A 19,534-nucleotide genomic window follows, 5' to 3' on the forward strand; every position below is an offset into this window, starting at 1 on the left:
TGTGTTTGTGTGTGTGTGTGCCTGCATATATGTGTGCGTTCGTGTATGTGTGTGTGTGTGTGTGTGTGTGCCTGCATGTGTGCGTGCGTGTATGTGTGAGAGTGTGTGTGTGTGTGTGTGTGCCTGCATGTGTGCGTGCGTGTATGTGTGTGTGTGTGTGTGTGTGTGTGCCTGCATGTGTGCGTGCGTGTATGTGTGAGAATGTGTGTGTGACTCTCACTTGGTTCCCCCTCGGGCAGACAGGAGAGCTGTGGGCTCATGTGAAAGGCCTGTTTTATTTGGTGTTATTTTTGCTCAGTCACAGCCGGTATGTCCCTGGGGTCAGAGCACCCCCCCCCCCCCCCCAATTCCCCCTCCCTCCCCCTTCCCCCCTTTTTTTATTTCTGTCTCTTTCCTCTCCACTGCTTTTTCCCATGGAAGTCACTCCCTCCTCCCTTACAGATTAAATCCCTTCCTGAATATTTCTAAACCTATAAAGGCTTTATATAGTGAATTATGTCATTGAATACTTTTTGGAATGCATTTTTAAATATATATTATGTTTTTATTTAATTAGGGGTGGCAGATAATATTGACCTGCTGCTGACAGAATAAAGTGAGAGGTTTAAAACTCTTAAATGTATTTCCATATTGAGAACAAATACTGTTCTGTACTAATGCATACATTCGATATATGCATACATATAAATACATACATGCATACATATATACTGTACATGCATACAAACATAAATAATTACATGCACACATGCATGCGTATATAGGTGCATACATGTATGCGTGCGTATATACATACATGCATACATGAATACATACACATGCACACACTTACAGGTGCACACAAACACGTACACACAGACACACACACATAAGAATGATGTTGATTAGTAGTTCACTGACAATGTTTTGTTCTCTCTTTCATATTATCTTTTTTTTTTTTACAAGATTTAGAAGTACTGATTTTGGTGCCAGTCTGTAGTAAGATGCTTGGGCCGGAAAACAAAGTTTGACTGCAGTTTAGTACTAGCTTCAGATATTTGTCAATTTACGGAAAGGAGAAATTGGATGCCATGTCATGTCATCTGGATCAGATGTGGTCATATTTATAAAAGCAGAATAATTTAGTTCCTGGAGTTTCAAACGGAGAGCCGCACCGAAACCCTTACCATTTTAACATGAACTGCTGCAAATCGACTTTAGGATTTAGCGATACAACCGGTATACGCAAGCAATCATATTATTTCTGTGTTTTTTTGCATAATACCGTACAGGAGCCGTACTAACAATATAAATAAATAAATAAATAAATAAATAAATAAATAAATAAATAAATAAATAAATAAATAAAACAGCAATGCTGCCACTATCACTAATTTTGCCATTACATTGACAAGTGTAAAAACTGTTTTTGAAACAATCGAAACACGTTTTGCTCTTGACGCACGCACTTTCCACTCGAAAGTCTGCGCGTGGCAGACCGCCCAGGTCTCAGTCCGGTGGATTGACATGAGATTATAAAGCGTGAGGGGAGGCGCATCGACGACGCAGCTCGCTGAAGTGTATTGTGTATCGCAGACACGCTTCAACTGCACTCAGTAGAGTTCCAAGACGTCGCTGGATCTATCGTAATCGTTTCATTTGCACCGGGAGAGAAATATTTTTTTTTTCATCTGATATTTTTCTTCCTTATTGGAAACAAAACTGGAGTATATATATTATTGCATTTTCGATCGGAACACAATAACACCTTGACCGATTAATTTATGCAGGTTTCGGCACGAAATCTCCGAAGAATGTTTTCTATGTTGTACATTCAGAACATTGGCCAAATCATGTATCTTTACAGATGCACAATAGCGCATATTTAAAATGGCAGTGCATTAATTTAATATTTACTGATAAGAATATAACCCATGCCTTTTTGCCTGGATTTTTCCACACAACTCTGCAGGGTTTAAATACCATGTTGGTCTTTCGCCGGTTGCTTTCAAAGAAACAAGGCTCGGAGAAGACGGATTTTACAAAGCCAAATGTGAATTTCATTTGAGCACAACTCCGATTGAACTGCTCTTGCCAAGTAGCCAACAAGTGCATTCGACGACGTAGATGACGCCCTCTAAGCCTGGGGCACAGGATATTCTCCATGAGGGATGGTACTGAAATCCCGGCGGCAAGGGGCAGCTTTATCGCTCCTAAAGAATAACTTATTCATGGTTCGGTGGAACTCGAAAAAGGAGATGACAATTTCATTGCTGTACTTCCTCATCTGCACCTCGTGTCTGCCCTATGCCACCGCTGAGGTAAAAGGAAACTTCGGAACGCTGATACACTGCAGTTGCGGGGGCTCAGTGGATTTGGTCTCCGCAGTGCGTGCGCTTGCTGTATGAGTGCGTGTGTGGTTGATAACGCGTGCGCTGTTGGTGAGTTCATTGAATAAAGCGACTGCAGCGCTGCACACACATCTGTACGTGCATAAACGTTGACAATCACTCAGGTAATCACTGTGACAGGCGACGAATACCAGGTCAGGTAGCGGTGTAAATTTAATTTCTTTGGTAACCCTCAGCTGGGTAGCCTGACTGGATTTTGTGGTATGTATAAACTTTAAAACGTATTGGGAAGAACTGGGAGTCGACAGTAGATGGCAAATTTTAAAAGCGGGTAATTTGTGCCGGAGTCAATTAAGGTTAAGGGATTTTGGTAAATGTTTGGGAGATTATTTCCCAGACAGCTGGAGCAGCGGCTGCCCGTCCATTGTTCAATTTGGTTGAGATTTTCATTGCTCATCATTATCGCCATTAGCACAATGTCCATGGGGTCGTCATGCTATCCTGTTACTTGGGATGTATGGAAACACAAAACTACTAAGCATTATGGCACGTGCGGCAGCGCTCACCTTGGTGCGGTAATCATATGCTACCTCCTCACTCATTTGTAAGCACGTGTGCTCAAAAGACAAAATATATCTTATGCGAGGTGTTATTTGGAGCACCTTACCCGCCTATAAATCAGTTAACATATTTGAGATGTTTGAGATTTTTCCGCCTTCTTTTTTCAAACTTAAAAACCTGATATTTAAACGTGTAATTTCTTCTCACCGAGGGACTGACAAGTGTTCTCTTTTTGCTCGTGAGGCTCATTATCTGGACATAGGGTAATTGCGCACCAGTCGGCGGTCCCTGGACTGTACAGATATGCTATTTAATCTGTCATCATCGCAATGTATAAACGACAATGTGCGTGTGTGTGTTGTGTGCGCACGTGTATTTGTGTGTGTGGAAACTGCACAGCTGCAAGGTTTGTGGATGTTAATCACATCGCATAATACGAGAATACAAATTGTGCATGAGTAAAAATATTTGTAACATGTTATTCATTTCTTTTTTTAAAATGTTAAATACATTTTTTAACATAACTTTAATTTGTTACAGTTATTAATAAAACAATTTCAATATCAACTTTTTGTCCCCAAGGAAGTCCTTATACCTCGGGAACTGATCGAGCGACTGTCGAACAGCGAAATTTACAGCATCAGCGCCCTCCAGAGACTCCTGGAGATAGACTCCGTAGGTAAATTCCATTTCTTTATTGTTTTTTCCTCTGCTGAACTTTGTTACAAAGCCAGTATCTCAAACTCCATACTATTATGGGGTGTCCCTTCGCGTTCATGATTAACCGAAAGCTATGTGTTAACCTGGCGAAGAGAGTGATAGCGGAGATAGCGAAGGTCACGCACTGAAATAATGAGACAAACAAACCAAGTTCACGTATTGCTACAGCTTTGGTGGAATGGATAATGATTTCGAGGATGAGGGGATCGTTCTTAATGTCACATGGCGTGAAAGGGAAAATTTAATCTCCTCGTCTGCTATCTTAGTGGACTTCTTTTAGTTTAGTGCTACCATTACGAGCATAAAGGGAAAAATACGATTCATACACTTAATGTGTTATCTGCAAGCGCCGCCAACTGTAACTAAGAAATGAATATCCCATTCCCGCAATTTTCGGCCCCATTCGGGTCGCCTGCGTGGGCCCCGTGATAGATGTCATTGATACATTTGATGCAATCTAGCTACGATATTATTGCGATGGTTCATTAAATAAATGGATGAATGAATGAAAGAATAAATTAATTAATATCTCAGGGCAAACCCATGATCGTTCCTTGTAGGCATTCTCGAAGGTCGTGCAATAAAATCTACCTATCGTTTGTGTTGAAAAAGTACAGCCACGCTTTGTGGCCAAGTTCTAATCGATAAGAAAGTACCAGGTACACAGAAACTTTCATTTGGGTATTTGTTTCTCGGATTCCTTCGGCATTTGTCATCGTCGTAATCTCACTCGTTTGCGTCTGCGCGAAATATGAACTGCTGGAAATTGAGAACGTAACTTCTTCCCCAACAGGAGTTATCCAGTATTACCAAAGCTGAACATATAAAATCGTCTCCTCAACCCCCTTGGATAATGCCCTTGACAATGGACAATAATATTCTTGATACGTTTTTAAAAAGTACATTTAGAAATAGGCAAGATCGATGTTTTTATAAGTGGCACACAGGCAGTTACATATCGTGCTGTCTCAAATTGCAGTCTCAGCCTCCCTTCCTGGCACGAGATCCGTAGTTTCTTGTATTCTCTTTTTCTCTCTCTTCCTCCCCGCCCCCATCTCTCCCGGTATTTTAAAAGCCGATTATGTTTCAGAATGCAGAGTAAACCGTGCGGTCGTATGATCGAGGCTTTATTTTAAACAGATAACATATAAATATGGGCTTTTAACCAAGTTTGAGACAATAAAACTGCGTATGCAAGGGGAAACAAGGCCTTGTACTGATAATGATAATAATGATAATAATAATAATAATAATTGTAAAAATCATAATAAGCATAATCCTATTTCAAAAATAAGAAAAAGACTATGAATAGAAATGACCGAAGGAATGTCAGCCCATTTAACTGCCAGTATTGATATGCAAATAGCTCTGACTAATAACCAGTGCACAGGAGGTCAAGTGGCTAACTTCATTATGCTGTTGTCATGCTAGCTATTATTTCTGGAGCCTGCATGAATGGGCGGTATGTTGATATGCAGTGTTCAAGCTTGGATTCCTGTGTGTCAGATGAAGGCAGTTTTTCTTTGCCTCTGCGATGCACAGCAAATGAGGTTTGAAAGGAGGCCCTATTCTTCTTTTCTTTTTTTCTTTTATGTCGCTCTCAAGTGGCAACTCAGACATGAGAGGAAGGTGTGTATAACTGAATTATAAAGGCGGTCTTTGGACGGTGGAATGTTTTCCGGCAGGGTTAATGGCCCTGGACCGTGTTATTGCCTGCGGAGTAAATCTGTCTGATGGCCTGACTGACGGCGCTGGCCGTTGGCAGCTCGATAACGGCTGTGTTCTCGGCAGAAACGTTTGTGCGTCGCTCTGTGTCCACAGCTTTCTGGCTAAGCCACTCTTATTTCCTGGCTAAGCCGCTCTTATTTCCAAACTGTTTCACCATCACCAGGGCCCACTGACGAGTCTCTGACGCGACTGTGGGTTTCACAAAACTATAGACTGTGTGTGTGTGCGTGTGGGTCTGGGTGTGTATCTGTTTGTGTGTGTGTGTCTGTGTGTGAGTGCGTGCATGTGTGTGTGTGTGTGTGTGTGTGTGTGTGCGCGCATTTGCATGTGTGTGTTTGTGCATGTGTGCTTGTGTGTATGTGTGTGTCTGTCTGTGCGTGTGCACATGGGTGCTGGTGTGTGTATGTGTGCATGTGTGTGTTTGTGTATGCGCAATTGTGTGTATGTGTGTGTGTGTGTGGCTGAGTATGTACATGGGTATGCATGTTTGTGTGTCTGTGTGCTCTGGTGGCAAGTATTTCTCTCAAAGTAAAAACCTGTGTCCATTTCCTTTTGTCCATGCACATGCCTTGTAGGAGAACATCACCACCATTTCCGCATACTCTCCTTCCCGTCTCCTCATCTGATTGGGCGGATAAACATACCGTCTTCTCTTTATTTTCTTTGCAGTGCTTAATAAACTGAGACGTCCCTCATCCGACGTTTCATCTCCTTCCCCGCAGCCATTGTTTTTCTTGGTTTTGGTTCAGAAAACATTTTCGCTTTCGTGCTTCACATGGATATTGTTATTGCAGAATCGTAATATGCATGTATGTGTGTGTGTGTGTGTGCGTGTGCAGGTTCCACTATAATACTCTGGTGACAAGGATTTCTCAGCAAAGTTAAACCTATGTGTCCATTGCATTGTGTCCTTGCATGGTAACTTTGAACGTGTTCTGGATGTGAGCACGTATGTTTGTGTCTGTGAGAATGTGTACGTATGTGTGTGTGTGAGTGTGTGTGTATCTGTGTACTGTATGTGTGCATGCATATGTTGGGTTTGAATGTGTGTGTGTGTGTGTGTGCTCACGTGTTAATTTTGCTTTTTGTTTGGAGTTAACGTTAGGGGGTGACTTTGTGTTTTGACTGTGGCAGATAATGAGGTCATGGAGGAGACTAAACAGAGGTACCGTAAGGAACGTTCCCACAACCACGCCCACCCAAAGAGCTCCCAGATCCACAGCAGACGCAAGAGAAGCGTCGGTGAGCCATCTTTCAATGTCGTCCTTCTAGGCCCCTCTGTATGTCCTCGTATGGAAATGCAGCCTACTGCAGGATGTCCTCATAAAGTTCTTCAACATATCACGACAGCTCATGGTGTGTGGGCAAATTTATAAATGATTGATCCTTTCAGATTTTGTAGTGTTAAAAAACTACATCCCTGTAGGGGTTATATTTTCTAGAAAGCTGAACAAGTATGACCACTGTTATGCAAATTTACAATATACTATAGTATGGCAGTTTATTTGAGGTAAATTCTCTGCTAAGGTGTTTTTCCTTATCACCACATCACTCTGGGCCTACTCTTGTAGGCGTGGAGGCCAAGGTCCAATGTAAAGCTTATTGTGATAAAGAATTGTTTAATACACTATACAAATGAATTAGATTTGATTTAACCTGTTTGTGCAGAGTAGTAGCAATGCTTTTGGACTGAATAAACGTTACGGAGCACTTTTGTAACTGTGACTGGCACTTTTTGATAATGTAAGAATGTGACTCTGACCTCTGACCCTTAGAGGAGGCTGTTCCTGCAAGCTGTAAGATACGGACGGTGATCTACGAGATCCCGCGCGGCCAGGTGGATCCCACCTCCGCCAACTTCCTGATATGGCCGCCGTGCGTGGAGGTGAAACGCTGCACCGGCTGCTGCAACACTGGAAACCTGCGCTGCCACCCAGCAGGCACACAACAACGCACTGTGAAGGTAAGAGAGCACACGCACACACACTCACACATACACACACACACACACGCATATACACACACACACACATACACACACACACACACGCATATACACACACACACATATAGACATACACACACATACGCATTCAGTACACACGCACACACACATACACACACACACACATACGCATTCAGTACACACGCACACACACATACACACACACACGCATATACACACACACACACGCACACACACACAGACACACACACACACACACATACACAAACACATAGACACACGCACACACACATACACATACACAAACACACACACGCACATACACATTCAGTACACACGCACACACACCCACACACACACACACACACATACACATTCAGTACACACCCACACACACCCACACACACACATACACACACACACACACGCACGCACACATATACACACAGACACACATAGACACACACACACACATACACATTCACTACACACGCACACACACCCACACACACACATACACACACACACACACACACACATACACACACATCCGTACACTCCCGTCTCACAGACACCCTTGCATCATAAATGTGAGAGCAGAGCACACAGACTGCTTTGGGAAAGGGAAACAGAGGGAGATGGAGAGAAAGGAGCAGACAGAGATACAGACGTGAGGTCATAAACGGGAAAGACAAACACAGGCGAGGAGCACAGCTCTTCTCTTCACCATTTCCCAGGGATCCTTTCCCCTCCTGCTCAAGGTTACCCAGCATTCTGTGTGGCACGCGTTTTGGCTCAGGATACTAACAGAACAGGGCTCTGACTGTCTGTCGCTCTCCTGACGGTCAGTTCTGCCTCAGGCCTGTCTCTAAGCCCAGATTATCCAATCTCAGCAGATCTCCATACACTCTCATCTTCCCCTCGGGGAAGAAACAACACTCACTGTGTCAGCGATAGGTCACGCTGCCATTGGTCAGACTCTCTGAGGGCGGGGTTGGTGAAGTGCGACATATACACACAACTCACAACTCCCCTCTGTAATCAGCTCCTTCCCTGCGTCTCATAGTTTTTACCTGTGTAAGGTTGACCCACCTGTGGCAAAAACCTGCTTTCACTTCAGACTGAAGTTCCATTGAGCTGGTTGTAAAAGAATGGTTCTGTCCCGAAAAGTAGGTGGATTCCCCGGAGTCTCTGGCTCTGGACTGCATGGGCTTCACCTGGCACCCGGGGGCAGCCTCAGACTGACAGAGGGTCCCTGTATTAAAGTCCACATATTCACATATTTATCAGGTGTGCTTGCTATTTGGGGGTTCAGTCAGGCCTGGTTTTTGCCCTTTCTCTGGTACTGTATAAAGCGTCTTTAGAACATATTTCTGTAAAATGCGTTGTACAAATAAAATAGATTTGAAAAATTGACCCTTTGATATGCATGTAGCTGTAGATGCAGACGGCATAGGGAGACCTACCCCAACCAGCCCACCCCCCTTGGGTGTGTCACATGACCTATGGCTCCAGGAGAGGAACTTGGAACTTGCAAGGCCTGAACGTTCCATCTCCACACAGTTAATTTACAGAGCCTGGAAACATCTCTCATGTGTTTGCCCTGTCTCTTGCATATATTATTATCATAATCATTATTATTATTGTGTTATTACATTGTAATTAAATATTAATGACTAAATATCAAATGACTAAATATTAAATATCAATTGTAGTTAGATAATAGCTACTAAATGTTATTTTGAAGTAGGTGACGCATAAATGGCAAGGCTGTGTTGATTTGTGGTTTAGGATTAGGTCTGTGTTGGGGTTAAGGTTAGAATTAGGTTACGGTTAGCGTTAGGTTTACGATTAGGGTTAAGGCTATGGTTAGATTTAAGGCTATGGTTCAGGTTAGGGTATGGCTACAAGGGGGTGTTAAGGGTAGAGTTGAGGCTGGAGTTCAGAATTCAGGGGAGGGAAAGACATATTCAGAAAGCCTTTGCACAACTCCACATTTACAGTATTACTGTGTGGTTACTTAGCAACCGGGTGCTATTAACTTCTGAAGTATTGACAGTATTGTTACGTCGACAGGGTGTTATGTGTGCATGCATGCACCTGCCCGTACACAGCACGCCACAGGCCCTAACCTAAAATAAAACAGAAGAAAAAGCACCAAAGGTCCTTATGCCCTTTCAGTGTCCAATCAGAGAAGGCGACCTGTTTGTCTCTGAGAGAGGGGGAGCTTGCTCATGACCTGCATGACCTCTAACCCCCCTGCGTCTGCGATCAGAGGCGAACCCGGGTCCGTGCGGGCAGACTGCGCTGCTCAGGGGTTACTCTAGGCTACTGGCCGGAGCGCGCTGCAGTGCTGCAGTTCCACGGGTGGGAAAGTGTGTGCTTTCAGGACCCTGCTGCTAGTGTGACGGACAGCATGGGAATCCCCCCCCCCTCCTCCCGATCCCCATGCATAGTCCTTTGTCCCCCAGTCTCCTCTCTCTGTCCCGCAGTCTCCCTTCTCTGCCCTCAGTCTCCCCTCTCTGCCCCCAGTCTCCCCTCTCTGCCCCCAGTCTCCCCACTCTGTCCCCCAGTCTCCCCTGTCTGCCCCCCAGTCTCCCCTCTCTGCCCCCAGTCTCCCCTCTCTGCCCTCGGTCTCCCCTCCCTGTCCCCCAGTCTCCCTTCTCTGCCCTCAGTCTCCCCTCTCTGCCCCCAGTCTCCCCACTCTGTCCCCCAGTCTCCCCTGTCTGCCCCCCAGTCTCCCCTCTCTGCCCCCAGTCTCCCCTCTCTGCCCCCAGTCTCCCCTCTCTGCCCTCGGTCTCCCCTCCCTGTCCCCCAGTCTCCCCTCCCTGTCCCCCAGTCTCCCCTCTCTGCCCCCAGTCTCCCCTCTCTGCCCCCCAGTCTCCCCTCTCTACCCCCAGTCTCCCCTCTCTCTCCCCCAGTCTCCCCTCTCTCTCCCCCAGTCTCCCCTCTCTGTCCCCCGGTCCCCCAGTCTCCCCTCTCTGCCCCCAGTCTCCCCTCTTTGTCCCCCAGTCTCCCCTCTCTGCCCCCAGTCTCCCCTCTCTCTCCCCCAGTCTCCCCTCTCTGCCCCCAGTCTCCCCTCTCTGTCCCCCAGTCTCCCCTCTCTGTCCCCCAGTCTCCCCTCTCTGCCCCCAGTCTCCCCTCTCTGTCCCCCAGTCTCCCCTCTCTGCCCCCCAGTCTCCCCTCTCTCTCCCCCAGTCTCCCCTCCCTGTCCCCCAGTCTCCCCTCTCTGCCCCCAGTCTCCCCTCTCTCTCCCCCAGTCTCCCCACTCTCTCCCAGTCTCCCCTGCTATTCACACACTGATCTCTCACTGCAACCCTTCTCATGTTTACCCTTCTCTCTTTCTCTCTCTCTCTATCCCTCTCTCTTCCCTTTTCACACTTTTTTATTTCTGTTTTTGTTGTTCGTCTCTCTCTCCCAATATCTCTCTTCCCCTCTCTTGCTTCTCTCACCACTGGTTTAAATCTCTCTCTCTCTCTCTCTCTCTCTCTATCTCTCTCTCTCTCTCTCATTCTCTCTGAATGTTGCCAGTACTCTAAAGTCCTCCAGGCTGTTGGGATTTCAAAATAATTGACAAAATAATTCCTCTCGAATTCCACAGGATTTGACCTGAACTAATCATCACCAATTATTATTCAATAATTATAATTATTGCAATAGCTCAGTTGCTTCCATCCATTTCTGTTAAGACTTGACAGTGCTCTTGTGCCATGGAACTGATTAAGCTGTTCAAGTTGGCAGCTTGTCCGTCTCTGCATATGAGTGTGTTTGTGAGCGAGATAGAGAATGAATGAGTGTGTGCATGAGAAAAAGAGAGAGGGACATAAAGTAAAACCAAAAGCTATCTGCTCATCCCTGTGTGTGTGTGTGTGTGTGTGTGTTTGCATTAGGTGTCAGACAGATTGCCCTGTGATGAGCTTGTCGTGCCATCACCAGGAACCACAGGAAATCCTTTAATACTGCTCACATCTGGCATCATAGCACCACACAAACGGAGAGCTTTTCTAACCGTGATCACATGACATTGCATGAGATCACTCTAGGACCGCATGGACAACGGAGGAAATAATAGGGCTACTGAGGGTTGGCTGTGCCCAGCCACGCCCCACCCTCCCGCAGCCCACCCCACCCAGCCCCTGTCCAGGGGTGCAGGGAACAGGCGGCCTCCCAAATAAGTTATGATTAGCTCACAAAATTGTCAGTAAGATAGGGAATTTTCTTCCTACAGATAACTGAATATTTCCTGTAAAATGCATTAGTGACTAAAATGGACTTCTAAAGTAGGGAATCACATTTTTCAAATAAAGAATTTTACCCAGTCCTGGATTCAAAACAATGTTTACAGTGCAGACTGATTGAATTCCTTGCACTTTCTGACTTTTGTTCACTCTGAAAACTTGAAAAAAAGTTTGCTGCTTCTAAAGAAAAAAGAATGTGTTATTTATGGATTAACTTTCAAACGGAGCAGGTTTATACTTGATTCAGATGTTCTTATCAGTGCTGCAAACAGGTTTTCCACAGGACAAAATTATCAGAACGCTAATGATTATTTCACACATAATCCATTTAAAATGGTTTAAGAAAGGTACATATATATATATATATATATATTTAAATGCTGAATTAGAATTTGAATCTGTAAAGCTTCATATGTAAAAACAAACACTTTCCCTGGGTTTGGCAGGATGTCCACTGGGAACAGCCTCATGGGATTGGTTAAGGGGCATTATTCATTTAAGGACCAGATTTGTCAGTATATTCAGGATTTGTATAAGGATGTATGGCTGGCAGGGGATTGGCTGTTTGGCAGGACTTGTTTCAAGATGTTTGGTTTGCAAGAATGTGCGGTTTGGTCAAAGTAAAGGATTGCCTGGTTCGCAGGGTTCATTGAAGGCCATGATTGGTTGATGGATGAACCTGACCCAAGGATGCTTGGTTACAGGATAGGGCTTGTGAGAAAATGGGGCCAAGAGCAGACAGAGCTTCAGGGCTGGTTGAAGCATAACTCTTGTGACCCTTGATACCCCAAGTCAAATAAATGGGGCTAGTATAAATGGGTACTCTGTTGAATTGTTGAATGTTGAACGTTGAATTGTGCTAGTCTCTCTGGATAAGATCATCTTCTAAATGGCAGTAATGCAAACTATGTCGTTTCTGAGCACAGTGTATGATGGAGACAGTGTTGTGTGTGGGGATCTGTCTTCTTTCCTAATGCCCCTCCCCCCCTGCAGGTGGCTAAGGTGGAGTATGTCCGGAGGAGGCCCAGGTTAAAGGAGGTTCAGGTGGAGCTGGAGGACCACCTGGAGTGTGTGTGCACCTCACATCTTCACCTGGCAGGACACAAAGAACCAGACACAGGCAAGGGCTGTGTGTGTGTGTGTGTGTGTGGGTGGGTGCAGTGTGTGTGTGAGGGTGCAGTGTGTGTGTGATTGTGCATGTGTGAGGATGTGGTGAGTAGTGTATGTGTCTGTGTGTGTGTGTATGTGTGTGGATGGGTGGGTGAGTGTGTGTGAGTGTGTATGTCTGTGTGTGTGCGTGCGTGTGTGGGTGGGTGGGTGCAATGTGTGTGTGTGTGTGTGTGTGTGTGCATGTGTGTGTGTGTGTGGATGGGTGGGTGAGTGTGTGTGAGTGTATGTCTGTGTGTGTGCGTGTGTGTGTGGGTGGGTGGGTGGGTGAGTGTGTGTGAGTGTGTATGTCTGTGTGTGTGCGTGTGTGTGTGGGTGGGTGGGTGTGTGTGTGTGTGTGTGTGTGTGTGTGTGTGTGTGTGTGAGGGCTATCCATAGTTCTCAGAGAGAAAAGCTCTGGGTCCTGATAAACAGCGCTGGTCTGATAAACAGTGGTTCAGCCGCTTTTCCCTGAGCTGGGTTTTCTTCCCTCTTTTTATATTTAAACTCTCTTCCTCTTCCTCCTCCTCCTCTTCCTCCCCCTGTTTTTGTTTACAGGGCCGGTGCGCATTAGGTCTCCAGGAAAAAAGAGGAAACGTAAAAAGCTAAAGCTCACCAAGGATTTATTGGCCACATAGTTAAAATTTTAAATAATAAGGTCTGTGGGGCCTGTGAGCCAATCAGGTAGGACTTTTATTGTGACTGCCAATAAATCACCTGCTCATCCCCTTTCAGGGCAACCACAAATCAGATTGCTTAATTAGTGAAGCATGGGGGAATAAAAACTGCATGAGTTCACAGTGGCAAGTGCAGTGAGCATGTGCGGTTTTTGCATCTGTCACTAAACCACTGATTGTATTGGCCTTGAAGATGTGCTAACTGCCTGAGCATGATTGCGTATGCAGTTGTGTTAATTTTGTTTATTTGAGCACTGGTGTCTTTATCCACCTCTCTTTCTTTTCAATCTCTTCCACTCTCTCTCTCTCTCGCTCTCTCTCTCTCTCACTCACACGCACACACTCACTCACACACGCAAACAAATACATTTCTACATTAACAAAGTCACAAATTGTATTAATGCTCTATCAGAGGACATTTTCTTTAGCATATTTTGGATTTTTGCAGCTGAATTATATGCATTTATTATAGAATCCCAGTAGATGTTGAACCATTTCCCTCTTAAACTGGAGTAACAATGGATTTTATGCACTGTTGATGGGGTGAAATGCTGAATTGTATTTGTATTTATGTTCTCCGTGTAAACTACTTAAGTCTTGTTTCCAATTTATGGGTGAATGCAGACTTGTAATCCTTGAATCTTATTGCCATTTTAGCTTCTGCATCCCAGATAAGCATTCATCACACTGAGGATTTGAGAGTTTAAAAAAATAATAATTTACATAATGGATTTGGCCAATGCAGCCACTGTAACTAAACCAGAAGCCAGAAACATAAACCGTGTGCTGAATGCTTTAAGTGGGAGGAGAGAGAGAGAGAGAGAGAGAGAGATGGCATCAAAACAACACTCTCAGTTTCTTCCTTTATCTCTCTACCTCAGTTTTCCTCTTTCTACCGCTTTCTCTGGGTTGATCACAATGTCCTCACTCGCACAGCATAATCGTCGGTGTGAAATCATCTCTGATACAACACTCTGAGCATGCGTGATTTCTGTTGGACTCAAATAAACTAATTGTTTGCGATGATTTAACAGTAAGAACCTTAGCTGTGCACAGGTGTGTGAAAATTGCCACGAGTGTTTGATCCCTCTCTCTCTTTCAGCAGGTGTCAGGTGAGTCCAAAAGATCAGGCCCCCAGTCCACCTTCTCCCCGCCCCCCGATGCCGGCCACCATCCATCCGACGTCTCATTTTCTCGACGCGTCCTACTCAACTAACAGACGATGACTGTAATGCCAAAGGTGCTTCATTAAAGTGTCCCTCAGTGACGTCTCGCCCCCTCAAGGCATCATCAATCGAATGCTGATCGTGCCGCTCGGCGCAAGCTGGACCCTGTGCAGAAGTGACAGGGGAACGAGAACGTTTTATTCTGCAATGTTCAGACCTCAAATGAAAAAAAAAAATGGATAAGCATTTATTTTGAAACTTTGGGGGATGGAGGAAGCCAGAGTTGCCTTTGTAGCAGACAAAAAAAAAAACCCCAGAAAAACCTACAGAATGACTGAGTGTGGCATTGTAGAGGAAGAGAGGGATGCTGGGTAAAACATGATTAGCAGACACTGCAAATGTCGACGCTTCTGTCTCTCGCCAAATGTGCACTGACTGGATACCTGCATGCGGACATGAAGTTCCCAGATAGTTTTCCTCTCCTTGTTGTGACAAACTTGGTCTCTCTTAGATGAGGAAATACACACTATATATATATTTTTCTCTCTATAAAAAGAAATACCACATTATGTCCTTATGTTTGTAACCTTCATTTGTTGCGCATTGGATTGTATCCTGGTACATACAGACCGTAATACAGGGCTCCTTAGCCCAGCCTTTTCTATTAATAAACTATTTATATTTACCTATGATTGTGCTTATCCTCTCCAAACATGACATCTTTTTATGGGTGAGAACATTGACAGCTGTGATTGGGCAAGATATGTAAATAACCATAGTTCTGATTGGTGGAGTTCTTTGAATGCGAAGTCTTGTAATTAGGTTTTCCTTATATATATATATATATATATATATATATAGTTTAGGCAGTAGGATGTTACTGTGTCACAATCGTGCAGTTGAATAGGCTGCTTTTGAATTAATAATTGAATGAGTGGATTAATTATTAAATAGAGAAATCCTTCATGCTCCAGAGGGGACAGCCACCCTTGACAGTTGTTTGGAGAGAATCCCAAGTATCCAGCCTTGCACTAACAGCTCTTAACTGCAGTTAATGGAGGTTGTCCATTTGGTTAATAATAAACACAGTTTAATTAGGCCACCCTATTATTAGATTATTAATTTTTTTACATTTTGAACAGTATTTTGCTTATATGTTATATGGAATTGGAATTCATATAAAAATAACTGTAACAGTTATTACATTGTGCAGAATACCACTATTTGGAAACCCTGACTTTCATCTTAATAATATAGTTGCAAATATTTATTAGTGATACTCAATCATAGAAACATATTTTTAATGTTAATGTTGTTAATATTTTATTAAGCATCAATAAACATTTTCGAAAGTATTGCCCTTGCCTTCGATGTAGCATTGACTTAAAGTGTTGGATATTTATTTAGGATATTTATACTGGATATAGATATATTCATATATATTACTTTGCATATGGGCGCAACAATGCCCCCTATTGTCTGTTCTTGATACCAGTCTTTTGAGGGTGGTGAGACATTGTGTTTAAATAAGGAGCAGGTTTCATGTTCAAATCCCCAGGGAAACATTGCTTTTCACAGTATGTATGGTACACAAACAGTTTCTGAAAATATACATAGATATGTAACTGTATAAACTGCTTTACAAATTAGCCATGCTAACCATGCAAACCAGCCAATCGTGTCCTCAAAGTAGTTGCATCCTGCAATAAATCATGCCAGTCCACCAATCCCCTTCATAAATATTACTTTCTTGCCCACAAATTGGAATGGCCAACCCATGTAAATGCCAGTGACTATTTTTCACCATGCAGTCCACACAGTACTGCAGGAGAGAGCCAGCACAAAATGGATGAGAGTGTTTCTGTCTAATGGCAACTAATAGCCTGTGGGCACCTGCTACACTGGTCTGAGAAAAGGTAGAATGAAGAGGAAGAAGAATAAAGAGACCGCAGCTAGAGGAAGAGGAGGGCTTAGCACAGGGACATATCAGGAGGAAGATTACATTGAGGCACAGTCAGGTTTTTATCTCTCTCTCTTGCTCTCTCTTTCGCTCACTTAAAAAAAATCTGTTTCTCACCCTCCCCCTGTTCTCTGGAACTCCTCTGCTTGTCATTTTCCTTTGTTTGTATCAGTCTTCTCACTGTCTTATTTGTCTTCCAGTTTCTTCAGTGTCTCATTTGGGGGTTCATGTCCACGGGTGGGAGAACCATGTTTTTGGTAGGACTCATTTTTTTAATCAGCCGGATGACCGTAAGTACTTCTAACTGATGAGTCGGCGGATTGCCAAGTGTGGTAGGCTTGTTTGGATGGCTGAAGCCTTGGATCCCATAAATGTGGTGTAGATTGGACACCTAGCGGTGCTGTAGTGCACATGGGGTGGCAGTGTAGTATAATGGGTAAGGAACTGGTCTTGTAACCTAAAGGTCACAGGTTTGATTCTCTCGTAAGACACTGCCGTTGTACCCTTGAGCAAGGTACTTAACCCGAGATTCTTCAGTATATATCCATCTATATTAAAAGTTGTGTAAGGTGCTCTAGATAAGATGACATGACCAAATATTTAGAGCCAAAAAATTTGGCTCACCTAGTACCTCTGGTCATGAGGAGTGTCTGTGTAGATGTTTGCATGAAATTTGGCATGTAGATATTTTAGCCTGAGTTGCATGGAAAGTTATATAATAATTTGATATTTTGGAAAAATATGGCAAAATGACGAGTCAATGAATTTCAGTGTGCGTAGCTTTTCACAAATATGCGTATAATTAAAAAGCCGTTTGATTTGAATTGAAACTTGGAATGTGCGTTTTCCACACCACCAGTCTAACTGTAAAAAAATTTGCCCAATGGTCCACCACACATGGTGGTACTATAGAGCTCCAAAATGTAAAAAATCACAGTTCCTTTGCAGAGATTTTGAAATTGCTCCAGTGACCAAACCCCTCATCGGGTAATAGCTGTCTGTAATTGGCTGTCATTCTGGAATATATTTACTCATCTTTTCTGATTTTCAGCAAAACCCCATGGCTGATTTTTATGAAACTTGTCATATTGCTTATAGATGCAACCACTTGCCAAACTTGATGGCACTCGGTGGTGGTATGGCTGTTTAATAAAATGTGCACTTAAACAAATGAAACTCCCGCACTGTTTGACTTGAGTTCGAGTGGCTCCAACCTTATGCTGATAGATGCCACTCCACAAAAGAAGTGTTTCCAGAGACCATAAGGTTGCCACATTTCCAAAATGTAAAGTTTTTTGAAAAAAAAAAAAACACTGCTCGTCATACAAAAGTTGACCGATTTGCACAACATTTGACCTACATCCTGTCTTCACCAAGCTCCATAAAGGGTATGTACAGAAATTTAGTATATCCAAAGATTACCCAATGAGAAGCAAATAAGCTTGCTTTTGGGTGTTGACATAAAGCCATGAAACATTACTTCAGTCAAGCCCACAGCCCCTTAATGATAGGCCCACTGTCATTGGGCTGTGCCCATTAGTGGTACTAGAACCCGTGGAACCCTCTGGCTCACGTTCTGGAACTGCCCGGTTCTGCTTAGGAGATCCTTGCGTCACATTGCACTACTGGCATTTAGCCGATGCCCTTATCCAGACCGACTAACACAATGTCAGCATTTAAAAAATTCTAATACATCATATTTATACAGCTGGATGTATACTGAAACATTTCAGGTTAAGTGCCTTGCACAAGGATACAATGGCTGTGTCCTACCTGGAAATGAAACCTGCAGCCTTTTGGGTTACGAGCCCACTTCCCTACTCACTGCACTACATTCATGTTTTGCAAAAAAGAGGAATTGCAGCACTGCCCAAAGTAGCATGCTCAGTACAACATCAACTTTTTCAGAATGCATTTTACACCGCTAGAGTGGTTTTTTAAATCTCGTGTGAACTCGCACAAAAGCTGTTAAGAGCTGATTTAACACGGGAGATTTCGCTGCACATGCAGGGAGGAAAGACAATATTGCTGTTCCTCGGACACACCCACCCCACCCCCACATCCGCAGGGGATTAAGAGACATGAAAGTCTGCTTGCTCATCACTTCCCACCATTTGATCCCAGTGTATTAGACTCTGAAATCCTCTTCACTCTCACAATATAGGAATACAGAGGCTGTTGTTTTTTTGTGTTTTTTTATTTTTATTTTTAGCTTTACCAGCGTCACGATAGCGTGTCCGTTTTGTGGAACGGGAAAACACAGACCAGCTGGACTCCTTAGAATTTCAGCTGTAATGTGGAATAGGTGGCACTACCTTGACCCAACAGCCCACCCACCACCCCCCCCCACCCCCCTCAGCCATCCTACAAAAATTCCCTTATGTAATAACGTTTGTCGGCAACACTCCTTATCTGATGGAAAATCCTGGCAGGATTCAAATATAAGTAAATCATGGGAGAAACACACATTCGTATAGAGCTTTAGTTTTACAATTAATGGCTTTTAATCTTAATTCTGATATCTTCTATTTCACTCTCATCCCTAACACTCACCATTTTCCTAACGTCTAACTCTAATTTAACCCCTAAAACTAATTCTAGCCCTGAAGTGTTTTCTGATTTTTTCCAATTATAATTCATGAAAAGCAATGAAAATATCATCAGTTTAATGAAAGAAACACAAAAAATGTTTTTGAAAATAATTCCTGAAAATAAAAACTAGCCATTGCACTTAACCTAAACATTAGCTCCAAATGAAAACCCAGATCTTGCCTCAGCCTTCCACTGTATTCCAAACCTTAAACCCAGTGGAGGCTTGGCTTATGAATGTCAAAATTATTTAATTTGCACTATAGCAGCATCAGCTGGCTAATTTGTGCTATATTTTAGAGCTCAAAATCTCAGTCATCCAGACAAGTTTAAGTTTAATAAGCCTCAGTAATAGCAGATAAAAGTTATTAAATAGCCAATGGAAAGAAAAAAATACTCCTAAAAACTTCAATAGGTTTTCGGCACCTGTGGCTCCTCGACCACTAATAATAA

The 19,534-nt window shown here is 43.5% G+C and overlaps 1 protein-coding gene across 7 annotated transcripts; it reads left to right on the forward strand.

The window, feature by feature from the left end:
* The first annotated feature begins 1,539 nt into the window (after positions 1–1,539).
* LOC118219868 (platelet-derived growth factor subunit A-like) lies at positions 1,540–15,887 on the forward strand. Of its 7 annotated transcripts, none has more exons than XM_035403371.1 (7): positions 1,540–2,300; positions 3,478–3,566; positions 6,474–6,581; positions 7,115–7,302; positions 12,537–12,663; positions 13,248–13,373; positions 14,469–15,887. In XM_035403371.1, the coding sequence occupies exons 1-6, from the start codon at positions 2,287–2,289 to the stop codon at positions 13,325–13,327; spliced, it is 606 nt and encodes a 201-aa protein (XP_035259262.1). In that variant the 5' UTR covers positions 1,540–2,286; the 3' UTR covers positions 13,328–13,373; positions 14,469–15,887. The 7 variants fall into 7 exon arrangements, with proteins under 7 accessions (XP_035259262.1, XP_035259259.1, XP_035259257.1 ...); XM_035403366.1 differs by having other exon boundaries at positions 1,543–2,300; positions 3,474–3,570; positions 14,472–15,887; XM_035403365.1 differs by having other exon boundaries at positions 1,543–2,300; positions 3,474–3,570; positions 14,469–15,217.
* Positions 15,888–19,534: the final 3,647 nt, after the last annotated feature.

This window comes from Anguilla anguilla, chromosome 2 (genome assembly GCF_013347855.1).
Source record: "Anguilla anguilla isolate fAngAng1 chromosome 2, fAngAng1.pri, whole genome shotgun sequence".
NCBI lineage: Eukaryota > Metazoa > Chordata > Actinopteri > Anguilliformes > Anguillidae > Anguilla > Anguilla anguilla.